The sequence below is a fragment of the Parambassis ranga genome, chromosome 21 (assembly GCF_900634625.1).
Source record: "Parambassis ranga chromosome 21, fParRan2.1, whole genome shotgun sequence".
NCBI lineage: Eukaryota > Metazoa > Chordata > Actinopteri > Ambassidae > Parambassis > Parambassis ranga.
The window spans coordinates 13,835,529-13,855,497 of record NC_041041.1 but is presented as its reverse complement, the minus strand read 5'-3'; the positions used below and the strand labels follow the sequence as shown (position 1 = coordinate 13,855,497).

Here is a 19,969-nt window from a genome sequence, read left to right as displayed (position 1 = left end):
ATCTTATATTGATATTGATACATTTATATATAGATATTAGAAACACTTTGTCTTAGACTGAAACCATACTCTGAGGCACTGCCATAATTATTCTAAACATTTTAATTTGCCTATCTGAATGATTTATAGCTATAAAATACACCTTAATAGTTAATTGGTGGTCCAACCAAACCACACTCACATATAATCTTTATGACACAGGGCAGGAGTGAACATTTCAGACATTTGTCAGTGTGTCTTGTTTCTTCTGGAAAAACATTGTAAATTGCGTGTTTGTTTTTTTTGTTCCAGCCATTTTAATATTGCTGGTAGAGACAAATAAGTAAGCCTGAAATGCTCATTAGGGCCAAAGCATAACACTAGTGATCACATTGCAGAATAGGTTTAGAGGGCTGAAAACAGTCCACAGCCCTCAGCTGAGCAGATGCATCATTATCTGTTTCCTGAGCTCTCTTTGTCAGTTCTGTATTTATCTGGCGGCTTTTTGAGAGTCTGGCCTGAACGGCATAAACAAAATTAATTCAAAAAAGAAGAGGAAGAAGTTCAAGTTTTGACTTTAGTGAATCAAAGCTGAAGTTATCTTGACAACTTTTTAGTGAAAGATGTAACAGCTGAAAATACCCTTGTGCAGCTGTATATATCTCAGTAATGTCAAATAAACACTTCTGACAAATCTTTCTTCAAACCTGTCTCAGAAAGCCTCCAAAGCGAGTAATCATCTGTGCATCTTTGTATTAACTATGCCAGAGACCTACTGGGCCCCTGCATATGGCGTGCGGTGATCCAGTTTTCAATCCCAGTAAAAGTAGGCCAGCCAGTTAGTCCATGATTCAGCCTTTTCTCCTGAGAAAGGAGACTCCCTGACATGACAGCATCCTTAACAGCTGACCAACACACCCTACCAGTCACACACACACACTCATTTTTGTATTAACTTACATGTGAGAGTGATATCACACATACAGTATAAGGCCGCTCAAATACACACTGTTGCATGTGTTGTAACACACCCAACGTTTGGCCTCAGCATTATTTCGTGATGGATACTGTAGCTGTTTGTCTCCCCTGGTGTAAAAATGTGATGCTGAGGTCACAGTCTCACAGCGGAATTCAAATGATCGCTGACCTGAACCGTATTGAACTCAGTGATGCTAAACAAGGCCTGGATCTGTGTCCGATTGGGTTATTTGTTATGAAGGGACCTAGCACAGATCAAATTATGTGTTGTCTCTTTTTTGGCTCCTATGGCAATGAGTCCTGCCCCTAACACGCATTTAATATGCATAATATGTATATGGCTGTTCAGTGGCCGGGAAAGATCAACCAATTTACTGGTAAGGAAAAGCTAGACAGCAGTTTAATAACAGTGAACAGTTTATGAGCTTATGTAGTGTATTGTTTTTGTCAAGAGGCAATTTAGTTACAAGCCTAAACATACAGCAACTGAGAAAGTCTGGCCCCCAGTTCTTCAGATATGGTTTGGTGACATTGATGTTAATCTCAAATTCTCACACTTTCAAGAATAAGGTGTACTTCAAAAATGACTTGTGAAGAACCAGAAGCATTGGCCCAGTTTAATCATATGCAGCAGAAGGAAGTTCATCAAACATTTAACTTTCTTCTGAGTTGATTTAAAATGTATTCAAACATTACACATATGTGTGAATGAAATGGGTTTCATCTGAGCCACACTGAGAATATGTGGCCTCACTAAGATCTTACTAGGCTGTTGAAGTAGACCACTTACAGGCTGGACCAAATGAATTATTCCTTAGCTGGAGCCAGATGAATCCCAATCGTGTCCATGTGCTGCAACCTTTGAATTCATGCCAGTGCTTTTAGAAATGATATTTTTTTTAAATGTAAATGTTGTGAAATGGGACATTTTCTATTCATTTTCTGCTCTATTATGAATAATTTGCTCAATCCAACAAGGCAGGTATGCAGTGATGACACACCACACCATCATTTTTCTCAGCTTATGGGGTGCGTCCTCGAAAAAAAAAACACCCATAATAAACTGTGAACTGTGTTTTTAACACTGAAACACTAATGGATTTCGGCACTAGTGTAAACACAACCTGTTGTGAGAGGTGACATCACTGTGTGAAGAATGTGCAGTGCGAGGGTTTTGAGTGTTTACTGCTGACAGAAATACAAGATGTTTAATCCTTTTGTCTACTTTAAAAAAGGTTGGTTTAAGGGTATTATTGTTATCTCCTGTGTTCTCCTGCTCTATATATTGTGATGGAGATGTGCTTATTTGCCCTTGTATGGAGGGTATCTCTCTAATTCACCATCTGTGCTCCCATCAAGTCTGGTCTATGAGATCTATTAAATGAGAGTAGCTTAACTAAGTCAAGTTGCAGATAATTGCTGCGCTGTACATCCCCCCTTACACTCCAGCTTAATTTTGCCATCAGCTCATTCCAGCACAGGTGGATCTTGAAGTGAAGAGCATCACAGGAACATTTTTCTGCTGCTGTCTTTATAAATGGAAAATGAGTCATGTATATTTCAATGTGACTAACAGGTGTAGATACATTAAAATATGATTTACCCTTTCAGCACAGAGCTGAAGTAACGTAAGACATAAAGCATCCATGTATGTGAAGCTGCCATGTGCAAAGCAGTGGTGTTTCCATGTGCTCCTTCATGCAGGAATAATTTTCCAATTATTTCCAGTTACATAATCATTATTGCAGTGAAATGAAAGACTTTAGACCATTTTCATATATTCATATCATTAATATTTTCTTTAGAGCAGAAAAAATGGAAAAACATTCACAGCCTAATGAGGCGTTAAGACTGGATGTCTTTTTTACTCCAAAGTGTCTTGTTGTTCCAAAGCAACACTGAAAATGTGAATCTTTCAGGCTCTCAGTGGGTGGTGGAATACTTTCACACTATAAATTATTTTACTGAATTTGAGCAATGCAACAGTTACTAATTACATTTTGTTGTAGATAATCAGTCACAGAGCTAAATCTTTCACCTGGGAGCTCAGGCTTCACTGCAGACTATAATTAAGTTCCCATCCTGGTAACAACAACCAAAAAAGGCTCAGTAAAATAAAAAGTTTTTCTTTTTGTATGTGTGTTTTTTATTTAGGCGCACAATGAAAAATGAGAGCACACAGAAACAGATGACTGGTCTGTCTTTACACTGCGATTCAAACATGAAAGCTGGGCGGACTGTGACATGTGTCCTGTTGATATGCTGGATATAGCTGGCGTGACTAATCCGTGATGACACCATTGATGTGAATGCGTAAAGTGTGAGCAGATGTATCAGTGTGTGTTGTATTACAAAGTGTTTGGTGTACTTTGGAGTTTCCAGGTACAGCAGGAGGAAGAATATGAATGATTTATTAATAATGTCTCTGAAGCATGTGGCCTCAGTCCTTCACTTATTAGTTTTCTTTTTGAAGGCTCCATTGTATGAAAGCATAAATAATTCATACTGTAAGCAGAGTTCTTGTGCAGTATGGAAAAGTATCAACTTTTTTTTTAGCTATTTCCAGGCTTCTAAAAACATGCAGAAAAATATTTGTGCTCCCAGATTATTGTCCCTCTAATGAATGGCACAGTTGGTTGATAGTCATCTAGAACAAGAAATGACAGATAGATGTTAACACCAGATGTCCCAACACAGCTGGGTACAGGGCAGATGTACATGCCTGTAGAAGACAACAGATGGAGGTTGAGGTGTAAATGTTTGGATTTAGGTTTGGGCCATTACAAAGGCATGGTTAGGTTCAGATAAATGTGTATTACAGTGGTCTGTAGCATTAAACCTTCAGTCTGTCTACAGTAGGTTACGAAAAACAGCTCAGTTCAAAGAATCTGAACAATACAGTAATGTATCTATAAGTGACACAATTGGTGCTTGGTACATCATAAAACTATTCATTTATTTACGTGTCTGTTTGTTTAAATCAATTTAAGTCATTTAATTTACAAATGATTCTATCTAGACTTTCCCATTATACCTTGACAGAGGTAGGTCAGAGTATTTTTACAGCCATGCTGTTCGTGCTGCCACTGTGTCCTGTGGATGCAAAGCTAATGTGACATATGTGACATCATCATTCTGCTTCTTGTTACTTAAATAATATCACTCAAACCAGCCAAAAAAAGCACCCACATCATGTCAGTCACATCATGTCAGAGGCTCAAGTGAAAGTTGAATAGATGAAACATAAAATGGCACGGTGATGCTTTTCTTAGTTATATGCTTCTAAGCTTGCAATTACATGATAAAAAGGATAATATAACAGTAATTTATTTGCTAAAAGGGATCACAAACACGGAACAATAAAATCGATGGGCCACAATAGATGAAAATTCTCCAACACTATAAAGGAGATAATTAAAAACATGAGGAGCCTTCACCGAAAACAACTGGCCTCATCAAAAGTGGAGCACAAAACAAAACCGTTGCCTCTCCGCACTGCATTTCCCTGCAGATACAAACCAAACTACCCAAATTACTGGGTGGTGCATGGCAATGATTCTAATTAGCAGAGCTTTTGATCTGTGAACAGTTTCACATCAATACACTGCAGCTCTGCTGTGCTTGGAATTGTCATTTCACTTCTCTAACAACTCTCTTTTACCCAGATTGGACTAACAACACCAACAGTTAGGCTTTATTGTATTGATTCGGACTAAGTGGTCTGTTCATAGAACCTTTAGGGACTTTTTAAAGATTTGCACAAACTTTCTTTAAGCAAAGTTGGAACTCATTTTTATCCAGATGTAACCGCTGGACTGCACTTTGTGTCATGAACAATTACATACAAAAGATGAGGTGAGCTGGTAGATGCAGAGGAGTGCTAAATTAGCCAATTAGCCTCAAGGGCCATGATAGTGCTGGACTGAGTCCTTGTGACAAGCTGTGATTCCTGTATGTAGCCTTGTATATGTATATGTTTTGCACAGGCAGCTCCTCACACGCACTTTGCCTGAGCCCTCTCACTGAACCTCATCTTTCACTGGTGCTGCCATCATTTAGCCACAACAGTGTGGCATCACATCACTCTGTGCTTACACATATTGTTGAGTTTAATTTAAAATATTAGCATTTGCTAGAGTCACAGTGTAAACACCAGGTGTGAGCTCATGCACGGTGGTGTGAGTTTTATGGCATTTCCCAGGGAGAAAAGTATGATGTCATCAACATGTGTCTCATCTACAGTTAAGACCCCATTTCCTGGTCTGACTGCTGAGCTGGGGATAAGTTGCTGCTCTCATAATATACTGTAGAAAAGTTTCTGGCTCTTGCCCTTCTCTTCTCACTGTGACACTACATACACACATGCACACACAAACATTTATTCTGCACCGTACTTCTGAGAAAAACTACACTTTGTGGCTTAAACACCTTTAATTCTCTTCCATTTTTATTTATAAAATGAAGCTGTTAAAATATAGCAAGCCTTCATTGTTGGCTAGTGAAACATCTGTCATACATTATAATAATTATCATTTCTACCTAAACAAATCTGGCATCTAATAACAGAGTCTTTACAAGACAAATAATTTAAGGGCACAATGAAAACATTTAGTTTAGCTAGTTTTATGCACATGCTCAGGGCAGGCTCTTGAAACACACACACACATTTATACAATCATAAAAATAACCACGTAGGTGACCAGACATTACTGTTAATAATGCGACAGCTTTGTACCATATTAATTGTGCTGGTTGTTGTGTCATCAGAATGAGTAACGGCTATGTGGTATGTTATTTGGTGACTCCATTCATTCATTATTGCATAATACACTGCAGATCAAAGCACCATTCAGTGTTGTATTAGTTGCATTAATCCTTCACATGTGGGTTAAAAACTTAAAAACATGTTTTAAATAAAAACAGATGTTATACTGTTTGACTGGTGAGATATACAGTACATTGTCCTAAAAGCCCAGTCCTACATTTGAGGCAGGGTAAGAATAAAACATTTTTCTACTTAAAATGATATTTTAAAAACTCTATGGCTACAACTCTGGACATTTTGAGCCAATTAGACAGACAGAAAGGCACAAAGAGTTAAGTCTTCACCAAAACCTGCAAAAACAAGTCTGTATATGCACAGATGGCTCTGCTTCTGATTAAAAAAAAAATACAGCATTGACAACAACATAAATGATAAATACACTGTGTATTAGTAGAGTCCTTTCTGAGATTCAGCAGTATCTCCTGCACAGAGAGCTTTGCAGTTCCTTTGGGCATGAGGGACACATTGTGTTAACTGAAAAGTCATTTACCAGTACAAAAGACTGGAGGAGTCTCTGTTGCATGTTTGTGTGTGTGTGTGTGTGTTTGCATCTCCCCATTATATAACATGCAGGTATGTGGCCTTGGTGTCCACTCCTATTACGTTTTTGGCCGTGCATCTGTAAAATCCCGTATCCCTACTTGTCGGGTTCTGTATCACCAAGGAACCCTGTGGACTAAGGTAGCGGTTTCCATAAATACGAGGCTGAGCCATTACCCTGAGCTGTGTCAGGTCTGGTGTCTCCCAGGTAATTGTTGCCCGGGGTGTTGCTATGGTCAAACATGGCAGCTCCACAGCGACCCCGGGTCGTGTGTAGGTCACAGGGGAGGGGCCCATTGTGATGCGTGGAGGGTAGGCGATGACAATGACAGGAACTGTGACGACTGAAACTACAGTAGAGTCATAAGTAGTGGCCCTGCAGGTGTAGGTGCCTCGGTCGTATACAGAGGCCTGCTGCAATGTCAGTGTTCCATCTTCTTGGACTAAGAAACGTCCAGAGTCACCACTTTCACCCCTCGACAGGACTTTGCCACTTGGCAAAGTCCATGACAGAGAGCCCCAGGAGTATCCATGGGACTGAGGAGCTGGGCAAGGCAGGCGAAGAGTCTCTCCATTAATGATGCTCACCAGAGAGGCTGTTCTAGTGCTCACTGATGGCTGTAAGGGAGGGGGGCTGACTGGGCGAGGTGGGGCAGGCAAACTTGGGCCCCTCTGCAGAGGCTTCTGAGTAACTGGGACTCTTGGATGAAGTATGACAGGTGATCCCAGCTTTGAGGTTGAGGATTGATCCGGTGAGTGTGTTTCCACAGCTGGGCCCCTTGGTGGAGGTCTGGCCTCCTCCTTTGCCTCAGAGACTTCCAGCTCCATCTGTATTGTAACCTCTTCTCTCTCCCTTTTCACGACGCAAACAAATGTCCCAGCATCACTCATCCGCACGCCCCTTAGCTCCAAGGAGCCGTTTCGGTACACAGTGAGTCGGCTGCCATAGTAGGGAGCGGGTAACATGCCATTACCGGGGAGAAGCCAGGCAAGACGGGGGGGAGGGGAACTTTGGGAGGGACATGGTAATAGTACAGTTTGGCCTTTAACTGCTCGCTGTTTCACCGTTGTTACAACACCCGTGACTGTGTTGGAGGAGTTTTTAGCACCTGTATTACCACTTGAGCCACCACTATTTCTTATGCTGTCCTCTGCCCCTCCTGGACTACTGCTCCTACTCAACCCATTCCCTCTGGGTGTGCTTGCACCTGCTCCGTTATTCTCACTGTTCCTAAAGCCTCCAACATTTCTTGTAACGCCAATTAACCTACCATGGTCTGTACCAGTGTTAGCACCATTATCAGCCCTCCCTGCTGTGACTACATTATTATTAGTCCCAGGACTCCTTTCAACACTGTCTCCTCCAACTGTGCCCTGAGTGTTGCCCACATTATTACTACCACTTATAATACCAGGTCCATTTCTGTGTATTCCAATATTATCTGCTCTAATGCCTCCATTTCTTGCCCCACTCACCCCAACACTGATTACACTGGTACCTAGTTGTGTTCCACTGATAGGCTGGTTATATCCATTTTGACTATCACTCCGTGGGACCGGATGAGGCCCACTGATTGCTAAGCTAACACCTCTGTTTGGTACAGTGTTTCTTATACTGCCATTATTATCACTATTGCTGTCAAGCTTGCTCGTAATTCCCCTGGTGAGTCCACTCCCTCCATTATTGATGTTGTACCCTGACCTAATGCTTTGACTGCTGCCAGGCCTTCTGTTAAAACTCCAACCTCTTTCTCCCACCTGGACACTCAGTCCATTGGTAGGAGACTCCACCTCTAGGCCGACCACCATGCTCCTCTCCCCGGCTGAGTTTCTTGCCTGGCATGTGTAGTTTCCTGTGTCGATCTTCTGAGCAGTACGCACCTCCAGAGTTCCACCTGAGACCACCACAACCCGCTCAGAATAATAACCAGACCCCAAACTTTGTGGGATGACACGGTGTGCTGGGGAAAACCAGGTCACTGTTGGAGCAGGGTCTCCTGTGGCCTTACAGGGAATTGTGGCTTTTGCTCCTTGATGTATTTTGATCACCTGGTAGCCTCTGTCATCGGTGAAGGCTGGAGCAGATGTCATCATAACCTTTACTTTGACCTTAAAATTAAGAATAAATGGTGAAAATCTATTAGCATTATTTATTAAAATTATTTAAAACAGTTATATTAACATATAGGACAGTTTCCCCTGCATCCTAGAAGGTATGGAAAACAAGAGGGTCCTTTGAAGGCAGGGTTTTTTAACTAAGCTGAACAGGAAAACTCAATTCCAAATTCCTTTACCTTCATGGTGTCATGACCTCCTTGATTCTCAGCATAACACGTATATTCCCCCTCTTCTTCCATACCCACTGCTGAAACCAATAAGGTCCCATTATCAAACACAGTTAGCCGTCGCGCCCGCCCTCCTCTATCTTCTTCCTGCAACACACTGTTCACCATGGTTCCATCTGGTAGGCTCCACCGTACAGCGGGGTCAGGCAGTCCTGATGCTTGGCAGTCCACCTGCAGACGATCAATAATGCTGTTATTAAGTGTATTGCCTTTTGTAAGAACTTAATAAACTTCCATTTTTATGGCCACATATAGGCCATAAAAAATAAAATCCACAGTATGAGACACATCTGACCATCCTGAAGAGTAAAAACATTGAAAAGATACCTTTTAAAACTCATAAATTCTTAATGACAATAAAAATTTAACGGAACACAGTCCCACTATAATACAGTGTATTATTTCTTGCATTTCACCCTGCTTGACATTTTTCTCATTGAGCCTTTAAATATTGATGTGTGCAGTACTATCCCCCAGAAAGCTACTGTTGATTTTTCATAACAGACCTGCCAGGTTTTCTTTTTTAAGTCAAAAAATATGAAGCGCTTTTTGATGAAAAAAGAAAAAAATGAAATTGAACTTTAAGGACCTAGGATATATCACTGCTTCCACACAAAATAAAGCACTAAAAGCTCAACAGTGGAGGTGTAAAAGGCCCACTTTTTGGGAAGAGACAATGTCCTGCAACATGGCAATTTACAGTAAATCAAACCTACATTGTACGATACTGGGTATTAATTTGGACAATTGAACAAATAGTAGGCAAAGGAGAGATGCAAGAACTTTCTGTTATGATCAGCTCAGCTCACCTTTAGTGGTTTACCAAATGACACCATCTGATTGAGTGGTTGTTTAGGCTCAATCTTGGCGGGTTTGGTTGCCACAGATACACGGAGGAGACGGTAGTCATCTGCAACCTTGTTGCGTGCAATACACAGGAAGTCTCCAGCATCCTTCTCTGTTACAGCCTGGACTGATAGGGTGCCATTAGGATGCACCTTCAGACGTCGATCAAAACTTAATTTCAAATGTGGACAGAAAAGTGCATACAAATCAAATAAGATGACATCTGATACACCACTATGTGGAATGATTTAAACAAGATGTCCCTGTACCTGAAGTGCATGTCCACTAGCTTCCTGCTGGGGGTCCTCCAGATAATGATGGGGGTCGGGTTGCCAGTTACAGAGCAGTGAAGCTGTAGATTCCCCCCATAGTGGACAGAGGAAATAGAGGGAGATGTAGAGATAATACGGGCTTTAATGAAAGGGGAGACAGGCGATGGATGCAAAGCAGCTGAGGCTCTTATGTCAGTGGAGACAGAAGAAGTAATCCTTGTGTTGTTTATGCTGGGTGAGACTTTGGAGCTGTCTGTTGGCAGAGTGGATGGTGGGGAGAGAGAGGAAAGATGTGTTTTTTTGATGTTGGTAAAGTGTGTCGGAGATGTAGTGGCAGTTTTATTGATTTTTGGAGATGAGTTAGAGGAAGAGGAGCTTGGGGTGAGCGACAAGGTCCTAGATCTATCAGAGGGAGATGGAGGAGAGGATTTAGTGGAGTTGAATGGATGTGACAGGTGGCTATGGAGGGTCAGAGTTCTGTCTTTAATGACTGAAGATGAGGGAGATGGTTTTTCAGTAGCGCCTCCATTTCTTTCTTCACCCTGCCTTCTTTCTCCTGCTCCACCTTCAACTTCTACCCTCACTGTCCTTTTATCAGCTCCCACAGCATTACTTGCTGTGCACTCATAACTTCCTGTGTCCTTTGGACTAAGTCTTCGGATATGCAGTGTACCGTTAGGCAAAACAAAGAGGTTGCCATGGAGAAACTGGGATGGGCGGACAAGGGTCCCATCTGGGATTCGCCATCGCAGAGTTGGTGTTGGTGCACCGCGAGCAGAGCAGTGAGCATAAACAGGCCTCCCCGGAGACAGGACCAGGTGTTCCTCTCTGGCTTGCTGTATCACTGGGGGCAAAGAGGACACATGTACACGCACAGAGGTACTGGCAGCACCTGCTGAGTTAGAGGCCACACAGCGATACACTCCTCGGTCACTAGTTAAAGTCTCTGATATATGAAGGGTTCCATTTGTGTCCATGCTAATTCGACTGGCGGTGGAGGCAGAAGAGGTCAGGACCGAACGATCGGGCAGAACCCAAGAGAGCAGGGGGGTGGGAATGCCGTCAGCTTGGCACTCTAAGCGCAATTCTCCACCTTGATGAATGGCGACTTCTCTGTAGCTTGCCAGCTGCATGTGAGGAGGGCGGGTCCAGACTTCCAGGGTAGTTAGCAATCTGACATGAAGGAGCAAAGCACATTGTAAGTATTTCAAATATAACATGAGTGTCATACAGGAAACATCCAGATTGTCCAAAATACTGAAAGTACTTATGATTGATACAGTGTCATAAAAAGACATAGTGCATTTGTAGTATATATCCAACATCTTCACCCTCACCTGTCACGACCCATGAAGCTCTGTGCACTGCAGATGTATGTGCCTCTGTCCTGCAGCTGAACATTCTGGATAACAAGGGTGCCATTTGGCAAGACCTCAAAACGCTGAGACCTGGAATGGATTGACATCACTGCTCCTGAGAAACAGAGTGTGAGACAGTTAGACAGACAGAGAGACAGACAGACAGGGCAGCAAGGAGGCAGACAGAGAGAGGAAAACAGAAACAAATTGGAAAAGAAAGTAAGGGAATGAGTAAAAGGCAGAGAGGAAAGGAGGAGCAGGGGCACGCTGAATGGCACAGCATGAAGTAAAGGCAGAGAAGCAGTGTACAAAATGTTCCATTACTTGTTTGCAATGTCTTTCCCACATGGCAAGCTAAAGAAAAGCCCATTGTGTGCATGCCAGTGCGTAATGTAGGGTGTTAATGTTATTTTTCATCACAGCAAAATGTGTATTCATTTAGTGCATGCTGGAGCTGAGATTAATTTCCTTTTGAATCAGTGATTTGACAATGTAAATACAAACCTTTTCTATATTAATACTATGGAAATATCAGGGTCATATACACATGCAGATTTTATATAAACCTGATTTAATGGGCCCGAACGTATGAACCCCTTTCTGATCGAGACACCAATGCTCTAAGTGTGTTTAGTTTAGCGGCCCTGTGTGTACCTGTGGCAACCTTGGTCCATGTGATGGAGGGTTTCGGCTCTCCCTGAGCTTCACAGGCCAGCCTTGCAGTGCTCTCTGCTGGGAATGACACAGTCCTGATGTGTGGGTCTGCAATCCTTGGTCTGGATCTCAGAACTGGAACCTAAGCAAAAGATTTGAAACATTTATATTGTAAAGAAAAGCAGAATTAATAACCCCTTAAAAACACTAATCACTACAGCTCAGACAGCTAATAGAAAGTTTTCAACTTATAAAGCAACAGAATTTTGCTGCTTTGTGGAGTTTTAATTTTTCAACTTAATAGCATATGACTGGAGGATAGTTTCAAAGGTAAAATAATGAGAACTGTCTGACACAACAATATGAATATGTACATTATCTCTATAACGTGATAACCAGACCACTACGCCTGTGTCTCGTCAGATATGTTTGCCTCATGTTAATAACTGACATGCTAATATTAACATGTTGTATCACTGGGGCAAAGAGGACACATGCACATGCACAGAGGTACTCAGTTGACATTTTGTAAAAATCCTTCTATTGCTTGTATTTGTACTTATTGTGTATTGTATGTTGCAATGGAAGCACTGTAGTCTGAGATGTAAAATGATTTGTAATGGGCCCAGAGTTTTGGTCTGCAGAGACTTGCCTGGGGACCTCTGTAAATTAATTAACAATTGATTATTTTAAATCCCATGGGATGAAGCTTTCAAAACACATCATGTTGTTGATTACGGAACACATGTTTTTAATCTCTTCTTTAGATCTTTGACAGAGCTTTGAAACCTCTGTGAAATTGGAGAATTGTCATAAACATCTCTTAGTTTTAAGGTCATGTGGATGCAAATTAAACTCTTTTCAGATCTATTGTGCATTCTCTGCTAAGCTTTTGCCCCAAGGGCTTACACATTTGGATGTAGCACGCGTGTGTGTGTGTGTGTGCTGTTTTTTCTGGGTCAGCACTCAGTGAGAAGAGCAATGTTAAATTGAGTTCCATATACCATATATGAGCTACATGAACTACATTTTAAAGTCCTCTTAAACAAGCTATTACTGCATAAATAATGGGGAAGTATTACATTTCACTGGATAGAAAAAAATAATGTGAGGTCAGTTTATTTAGACTAACCCCAGGAACAGCAGGGAGCACAGAAGAAGTAGATCTGCTGCTGTGTGAATCTGGAATTGAATTAGCCCCAGGGTTCTTCCAGCCGGTAGGGGGTCGACTCTGGTTTGGAGCACCAGAAACAGGTCTCCCTCTGGGGTCAACTTGTCCAACGTTTGGCCTGTCTCTGGATGATGCGTTGGTACTTGATGTTGCTCTTGCTCTTGTTGTTGTTGTTGTGGTAGTACTTACTGTTGTTGCACTTGTAGTCATTGGATGGATATCAGCTGAAGTTGAAGCTGTTGTTGGAGTAGTAGTTGTAGTTATTGTAGTAGAAGTGGCAGTTGTAGTGGGGTAAAGAGTACCAGGGATGCCACTGAATGAGGATGTAGTACTACTTGCAGAGCTTGTGTCAGTTGTTAGACTAAGTGTAGTGGTAGAGGTTCCTGTTGTATACATAGTAGTGGGAGAAGTAGATGCAGCAATAGGATGAGTTGTAGTTACTGTAGAGGTAAGAGGGGTTGTAGTATGTCTGGAAGAGCTAGATGTTGGAATAAAAATGGTGGTTGTAGCAGGCATGGTGGGAGTTGTAGTCACTGGGAAATTAGTGGGATCTGTAGCAGTAGCCTCAGCAGTAGTACTTGTGAGGGCTATTGAAGGAGTGGTTATGATTTGTGGAGTGGTGATTATAGTTGAGTAGTGAAAAGCTGTGGAGAGGGGCTCATCCGGTACATCCAAGAAAATCCTCTGCAGCTCTTCATTTTGTTTGCTTGGGGGTCTGTCAACATGTTTGCCCAAGGCCTGTTTTTGGTTTTCAGTGTGCGCCTGTATGCCATGTGTAAATGTCCTTGCATGTGGGTCTGGCACATGTGTTCCTGAAGTCACAATATTAGAGTGTGGAAGAGCTGTAGTGTTGAAAAGACTGGTCTCTTCAGTGTCTGGTATCCTGACTGAGTGAGTCGTCATGACTGTATGTGTGTTCAAATGGAAGGGGAAGGGTGAGATACCATGAGGTGTAGAAGCAGGCGTAGACGTGGGATATGGCAATGCCCTATTTGGAGCAGGCTTTATTTGGTCACTTGGTGTCAACAAAATAGCTGGAGACGGGGTTGTTGACACCAGCGACAACATAATGATTTGATCTGTCCTCATGTCAGGTGTCACAGCTTGGGACCCTGGGGTCATAGGGCCAGGGAGAGGTCGTGGTGGGGTCAAAGGCCGTCCTCTGGGCCTGTTGATGATTCGTCTTCGCTGTCCGATCTTCCTGCGGGAATTCCAAGGACTTTGAGGACGAGGGTTTGGAACCAAATTAGGAAAGATTCCCTGTCGAGGATTCAGAGGCCTGGTTCCAGATGGGGTGGGGTTTGCCCCTTGTTCATCTCCTTCAGCTGTGTCAGGGACAATTTCATTTGTTCCTGACACTGGAGGAGACGTGACTGGTCCTTTCTGTGTCACTGGGTTTACTGCAGTCTCTGTCTGTGTCTCTGTCTCATTCTCTGTTTCAACTGGTGTTTCTGTCAACCTCGCTGTACCTCTATCTGTCTCTGTCTCTGTTTTTGTCTTTGTTTCAGCATGAGCAGTTTGAATGGGCTGCAACCTTTCCTCTTGTAGGACAGCATCATCAACAGATGACCCTTCAGTTTCTGCTTCCATCTCTTCTTCCTGTGCTCTGCCACTCTCTGTATCATTATCCCCCTCATGTCCTCTTGTGTCTACATATTTACTTTCCTGGAATGGATCAGCTGTGGGCTTAACTGTTGTGACAGCTTGACTGTTAGTGGGAACAGTCTTTTGGCGTATCTTAGCCAGGAGGTCAGCCCATTTTTGAGGGTCTATCCTTTTTTTGTTTGTAGTAACTCTGTGTCTGTTTTCAAAGCGATTTCTTCTCTGGTCAGTGGATGAAATAGGCCCTCCACCTCTTCTCAGGGGCCCTTCTCTCACAGGGCCACGTTTTCGTGGCTTTCCAGTTGGATAGCGTCTGTTTGGGTGGGGTAAAGCTGGACGCCTTCTATTGCCAACAACAGTTCTTTTTTCTTCTTCCTCTTCATCCCCTGATCCTTCATCCACCTGATGAAATAATGGAGCTCTTATCTTTGTTGATCGGCCAGCAGCTGACTGTGGTCCTTTGGGAAATGAAGTCCTAAGTGGAGGCATATGTGGTGAATTTAAGATCAGCTGTATGGACAGCGAATCGCTGCCATACTGATTGACCGCAATGCAGCGGTAATGGCCAGCATCCCTCAAAGAGGGTATAGGCAGAGAGAGACTCCCATTTGATGCTAAAATGAGTCCACCTGAAACAGCTAACCCTCGTCGTAATATATTTCCATCTGGCAAAATCCAACTCATGTGAGGCTGTGGTGAACCAGATACCTTGCAGGATAGACTGACCAGTTCCCCAACAGATCCTGTGACTGGAAGTCCCACTTGTTCTTCTGAAAGTGGAACAGAGGAGTCTTCCACTGCCAGGCGGAGGGGAAGAACATCTATATCTTTTCCAGCCCTGGCAACACAGTAGTAAATCCCAGCATCTGAGAGCTGCACTTTTTGTAGAAGTAAACCAGTGACAGAGGCTCTGAGCCTACCATCTAGGCTGCTGGAGGGTGAGATTAGCTTGAATCCATCTGGGAGAATCCACTGTACTTTGGCACTGCCAGAACTGAGAAGAGGGCAGGACAACTCGACTTTACTGCCTGCTACCGCTGCCACTGCTGTAGTAGTATGATTAGTTGAAATCAGCACCCATGGATGAGAAGCAGGAGAGGATGCTGACAAATGTGAGGTGGGGTCAGGATGTGCTGAAACTCTTGTTGAGTATACAAGTTGAACTTTATATCCGTTAGACTGTGCTCTGTTCAGCTGAATGCTAATGGCTGGCTGCAGTAACCACTGCGGTCTGGCTTTAACAGAAGCTTTCACACCAGTGTGATAATATCCATCTGTCTCTGCTGCCTGTCTATATCGATAGGCCAACGCTGGGGCTTTACTCAGCATGATCTCCCTCTCGAGGCGAACCGCAGTCTCACTATAGTACGCCAGAATCCTCCAGAGTTTCTCATAGCTTTGTCTCTCCACAGGGCAGTCCAAGGAGAGCGACAGAGCAAGGGGGAGAGGAGAAGAGAACAACAGGGAGAGATCTGGCAGAGGAGCAATATCCTGGGAGTCGGCTGAGTGAGTGACATTGCAGCTCAGATCAACATTGTTCCCTTGCTGATCAGATAGACCCAGAGAGACACTGCCTAAAGGCTCTCTGAAGGTCTCACTTGATTGGATTTCGCTGAGTTCTGACTCTAATGGTGCCTCTTTTCCTGGAGAGGGGATGACGGGAGAAGTGCACAATAGAGTAGTCTGGTCAAACAAGCCCTGCTCCTGAAGTGAATTGGGTGAAGCACAGACTGGACACTGCAGGCCACCGGGACATTTCATTAAGCCTAATTGAAACAGAGAGAGACAGAGAAAAAAAGATTACCACCTCTGGCATATAAAGGTATTTAATATCACAGCAACCATACAAATTTATTAGCCCACATTTGGCTACTTGAACATATTAGTGGATATTAGAGTCATTTATTAGTCATGCCAGCTCATTTCAAACCTTCATTACACTTTATATCTCTTACTAATTTGGTATGGTTACTTAATCCATTCATAAATCATACATATGCATCACTTCATCATTACACAGCAATCATCAGCCTCTGTTTCAGCTGCCACACATCAGTGCTGTCATCACAGATTAGTCACGGCAGGTTAGGTTTGGCATATCAATGAGACCAGCCTTCTTTCTCATCTCAATAAGTCCTAAGACAGACCAAAGGAAATGCAGAAAATGATGGGAAACAACAGAAAATGGGACAAAAAAGCAGGCAGAGTGTTGGTCATAACAAACCCCAACAGCTCAATATCTCATAGGGGCCAGTAGGAGACAAAACAGATAATTTTTCAGATATGACAGTCACCTGGGTGAGCCAGACTCCAACTTATAAGCCAGTTCATTCTGCAGTCGCAGCTCCACGGGTTAGCCTGCAGCACCAGTGTCTCCAGCAGAGGAGCTGTTGCTAGAGTGTCTCTGGGCAGCATGGTCAGACTGTTGTTGGATAGGTCGAGGTGCCTAAAGTAGGGATAGGCAGTGAAAGAGAAAAGATTGATACAAGGTCAATTTAAAGTCAAAGGTACTGATGGAAAAGTGAGAGGTGACAGGTTAGAGGAAAGAAAGTCACTTCTATCATTTTCATCATCACCTTGCTCTGTGTTCTTTGTTTAATGAGCTAGGAAAAAGAATAGCTGGGATAGTACTCAAAGCTTATTTGTTTAATAATAGCTGTTATGTTATATTATAATGCCATTTGGACATGCATGCAATACTATTGTTATTGTATGTTGTTCAGGAAACTTCAGTTCGTTCTGATTGTAACAGTCACCACTGCACACATCAGCACAGATGTTAGTAAGAAACTGCTCATTTAGTTGGCTGTGTTTGGATTTGGGTTAACATTCCTTTGTTGTCCTCGCTGTCAGAGCCACGTGTCACTGTATAACTGATAAACTGAAACTTTCTCCACTGCTCATGATGACACTTTGTGCTTTAAAAGCTTACCTGAGTGTAGAAAAGTAATATGTATTCAAGAGAGACAGCGTGCACAGAGCGTGAGGGTGCAGCTGATGCAGCCTGTTCCCCTGCAGACGTAGCAGCCTGAGGCTAGGCAGCTGGAGCAGGGCCCGGGGGTGGATGTGCTGGAGGAGGTTGTGATCCAAGTACAGTCGCAGCAGTGAGGTCAGACCAGAGAAGGTCAGAGATGAAGAGATCTCTCTCAGCTTGTTATAGCTTAGCTTTAGTATCTGTGCAGATGGAGGGAATGAAATGAGCAGAATAAATGAAGGATTAGAACGGCAGAGATCAAGGCTGATTAAAAAGTCTATGCTAGTCTGTCACTGGACACCACATGCTTGTAAACTAAATTTATGGCAAATGATGTGCAGAGAAGTGGAATGAGGATGATGAGTTGGACAGAAAACCCCTTTGTAAGCAAAAACGACTGAATGCACCCTGTATAAATTTTAAAAATGTGAAGAAATATTTTGAGCAGCTCACCATCTCTTATGAAAAATACCCCACAGCATATAACTAGATAATATATTCATGCTGCGAGTTGGGCCAAAGCAAGGAAAACTAAAAGGATATTCTAGCACTGGGGGTCTACTGCTCTCCATATATGAAATTCAGCCCTTTATCCCCAACAGAAGACTCTAAGGAATCTTTTGCTATTCTAGTCATGTGTGAAGAACCCACCAAAAACCTAAGAAGCCAAACCATGAAAATCAGGTTGTGGAATTTTGTTTCTGTGAGGCTTATGATAAATCTGGCCTCCAGGGAGGCTACTTAGCTGGAAGAGTTCCAGCTGCTGACAGATCGAGCATGTGAAGATGTCAGCACATGGAAATATGGATCCTATTATCACAGAGTGGCAAATACATCAGCATCTGCCTGGGAGATGAAGGGAACAATTGCTTGTTGAGTAATATCACTTCCCGACGGGCTGCTAACTCTAGCCTTAGGTTGCTGCTGAAATGTCCGGTGTGTATTCTGTCACTGAGAATGATGACACTTAAATTGTCCCTTAGCTAAAAACAAATTAGAAAATGTGCTGAAAATATGAGCAGGCTAATGTTGACTGTGCATGTTTGTGGTGCACAGCTCAGAGTTTTAATTCAAAAGGGTGCTTTGTTATGACTTCATGATTTAAGCACATTTATTAGTGGAGTGAGTTAAAAACTTTTACTGCAGAATCTCTTACTCATGTTGTTACAATCTTTTCTGATGTGCAGTTTGAATATGTTCATCTCTCATTGAGCTGTGCAGATTGTCAACTGCAAAGAAAGAGCTGAGCTGTAAGCATTTGAACTAGAAGAGCCCCTGCATGGTCCTCCCTGCCTTAGGCTAGAGAGTAATGAAAGTAAATTTTGTTGGGGCTCTCCACTCCTGTGTCGTAAAAACAAAAAGCCTTAATCTCCTCAATGTCTAAGGTTAAATATGTGAGGATACGCTGATTTGTTTTTGCTATTAACAAACATATATCTTATGACCGAGCAAGTATGGTTAAGTTTGGTAAAGGACAGTTCAGGGCACATTGAATACTGGCTGCTATGAAATGCCTGAGAGACAAATAAGCCAATCTGCTTCAGTGAAACAATGTCAGTTGATTCATTTTCCAAAGTCACCAGTGTTGACATACAGAATATATTTATCTACAAAATATTGAATGGTAACCCGGTGATTATTCACTGGTTTTGATTTGATTAGTTTTCCTGACAGGGCTGTATGGTACATGTAATTGAACTTCTTCTGTTTACCTGTAGTGATTTCATATCTCTGAACACTGCATCTGGAAGGTGATGGAGGTCATTGCTGTGAAGCATCAAAAGCTCCACCTTTCTGAGCCCAGTCAGAGACCCATCACTGAGCCGGCTGATGCTGTTGAACCTGCAGGAGCACAGAAACAACATCAGTATTTCTACAAATATGTTGGACTCTGTTGGATTCTGTAGGCACAGTGTGTGTGTTTTCATACCCTAGGTTTATGCGCCGTGTATGTGCAGGCAGGCCTGGAGGTATAGTCACCAGTGAACGAAAAGTGCAGTGAACCTCATTGGCCTGGTAGCAGTTACAGCTTCTGGGACAGGACTGGCCCCCAGGCACCATAAGTGTCAGCACCAGGACAGCAAGCAGTGCAGCTGGCACACACACACTTTGATACATCTTCACTCACAAGAGGGGACACTCAGATTAACACTGCAGACAGAGGACAGAAAGGAGGTGAAGAATAATGCAGAGAGGCAGAGTATGCTACAATGATCCATCCCCAAATCCAGATGTGATCCTCTCCCCTCCTCCTCCTCCTCACACAGACACACACCCCATACCTCCAATCTGACCTAAAAGACTTTGCAACCAGCAAATCCTCCCTTCTTTACACAGTGCACCTGCTTCAAATATAACACTTTTTATCAAACCCCACACACGCATACCCAGTGGGTTAGTTGAATGACAGATCTTTAAATAAAAG

The 19,969-nt window shown here is 42.8% G+C and overlaps 1 protein-coding gene across 1 annotated transcript; it reads right to left on the bottom strand.

The window, feature by feature from the left end:
- Positions 1 to 6,320: 6,320 nt before the first annotated feature.
- LOC114426389 (matrix-remodeling-associated protein 5-like) lies at positions 6,321 to 19,662 on the bottom strand. Its single transcript, XM_028393764.1, has 11 exons — positions 19,475 to 19,662; positions 19,257 to 19,386; positions 17,503 to 17,744; positions 16,865 to 17,016; positions 12,930 to 16,336; positions 11,798 to 11,939; positions 11,123 to 11,258; positions 9,783 to 10,958; positions 9,477 to 9,684; positions 8,617 to 8,838; positions 6,321 to 8,431 (listed from the first exon to the last, which is right to left on the bottom strand). Exons 1-11 carry the CDS (start codon positions 19,660 to 19,662, stop codon positions 6,341 to 6,343), a joined length of 8,094 nt encoding a protein of 2,697 aa, XP_028249565.1. The 3' UTR covers positions 6,321 to 6,340.
- Positions 19,663 to 19,969: the final 307 nt, after the last annotated feature.

Excerpts from the sequence above, each read along its gene's own strand:
- LOC114426389 (XM_028393764.1), bottom strand. The coding sequence starts at position 19,662 with ATGTATCAAAGTGTGTGTGTGCCAGCTGCACTGCTTGCTGTCCTGGTG. Across the intron at positions 17,017-17,502 it reads TATTACTTTTCTACACTCAG|GCACCTCGACCTATCCAACA; the intron begins GTAAGCTTTTAA and ends TCCCTACTTTAG. Across the intron at positions 11,940-12,929 it reads TGCTCCCTGCTGTTCCTGGG|GTTCCAGTTCTGAGATCCAG; the intron begins GTTAGTCTAAAT and ends TCTTTTGCTTAG.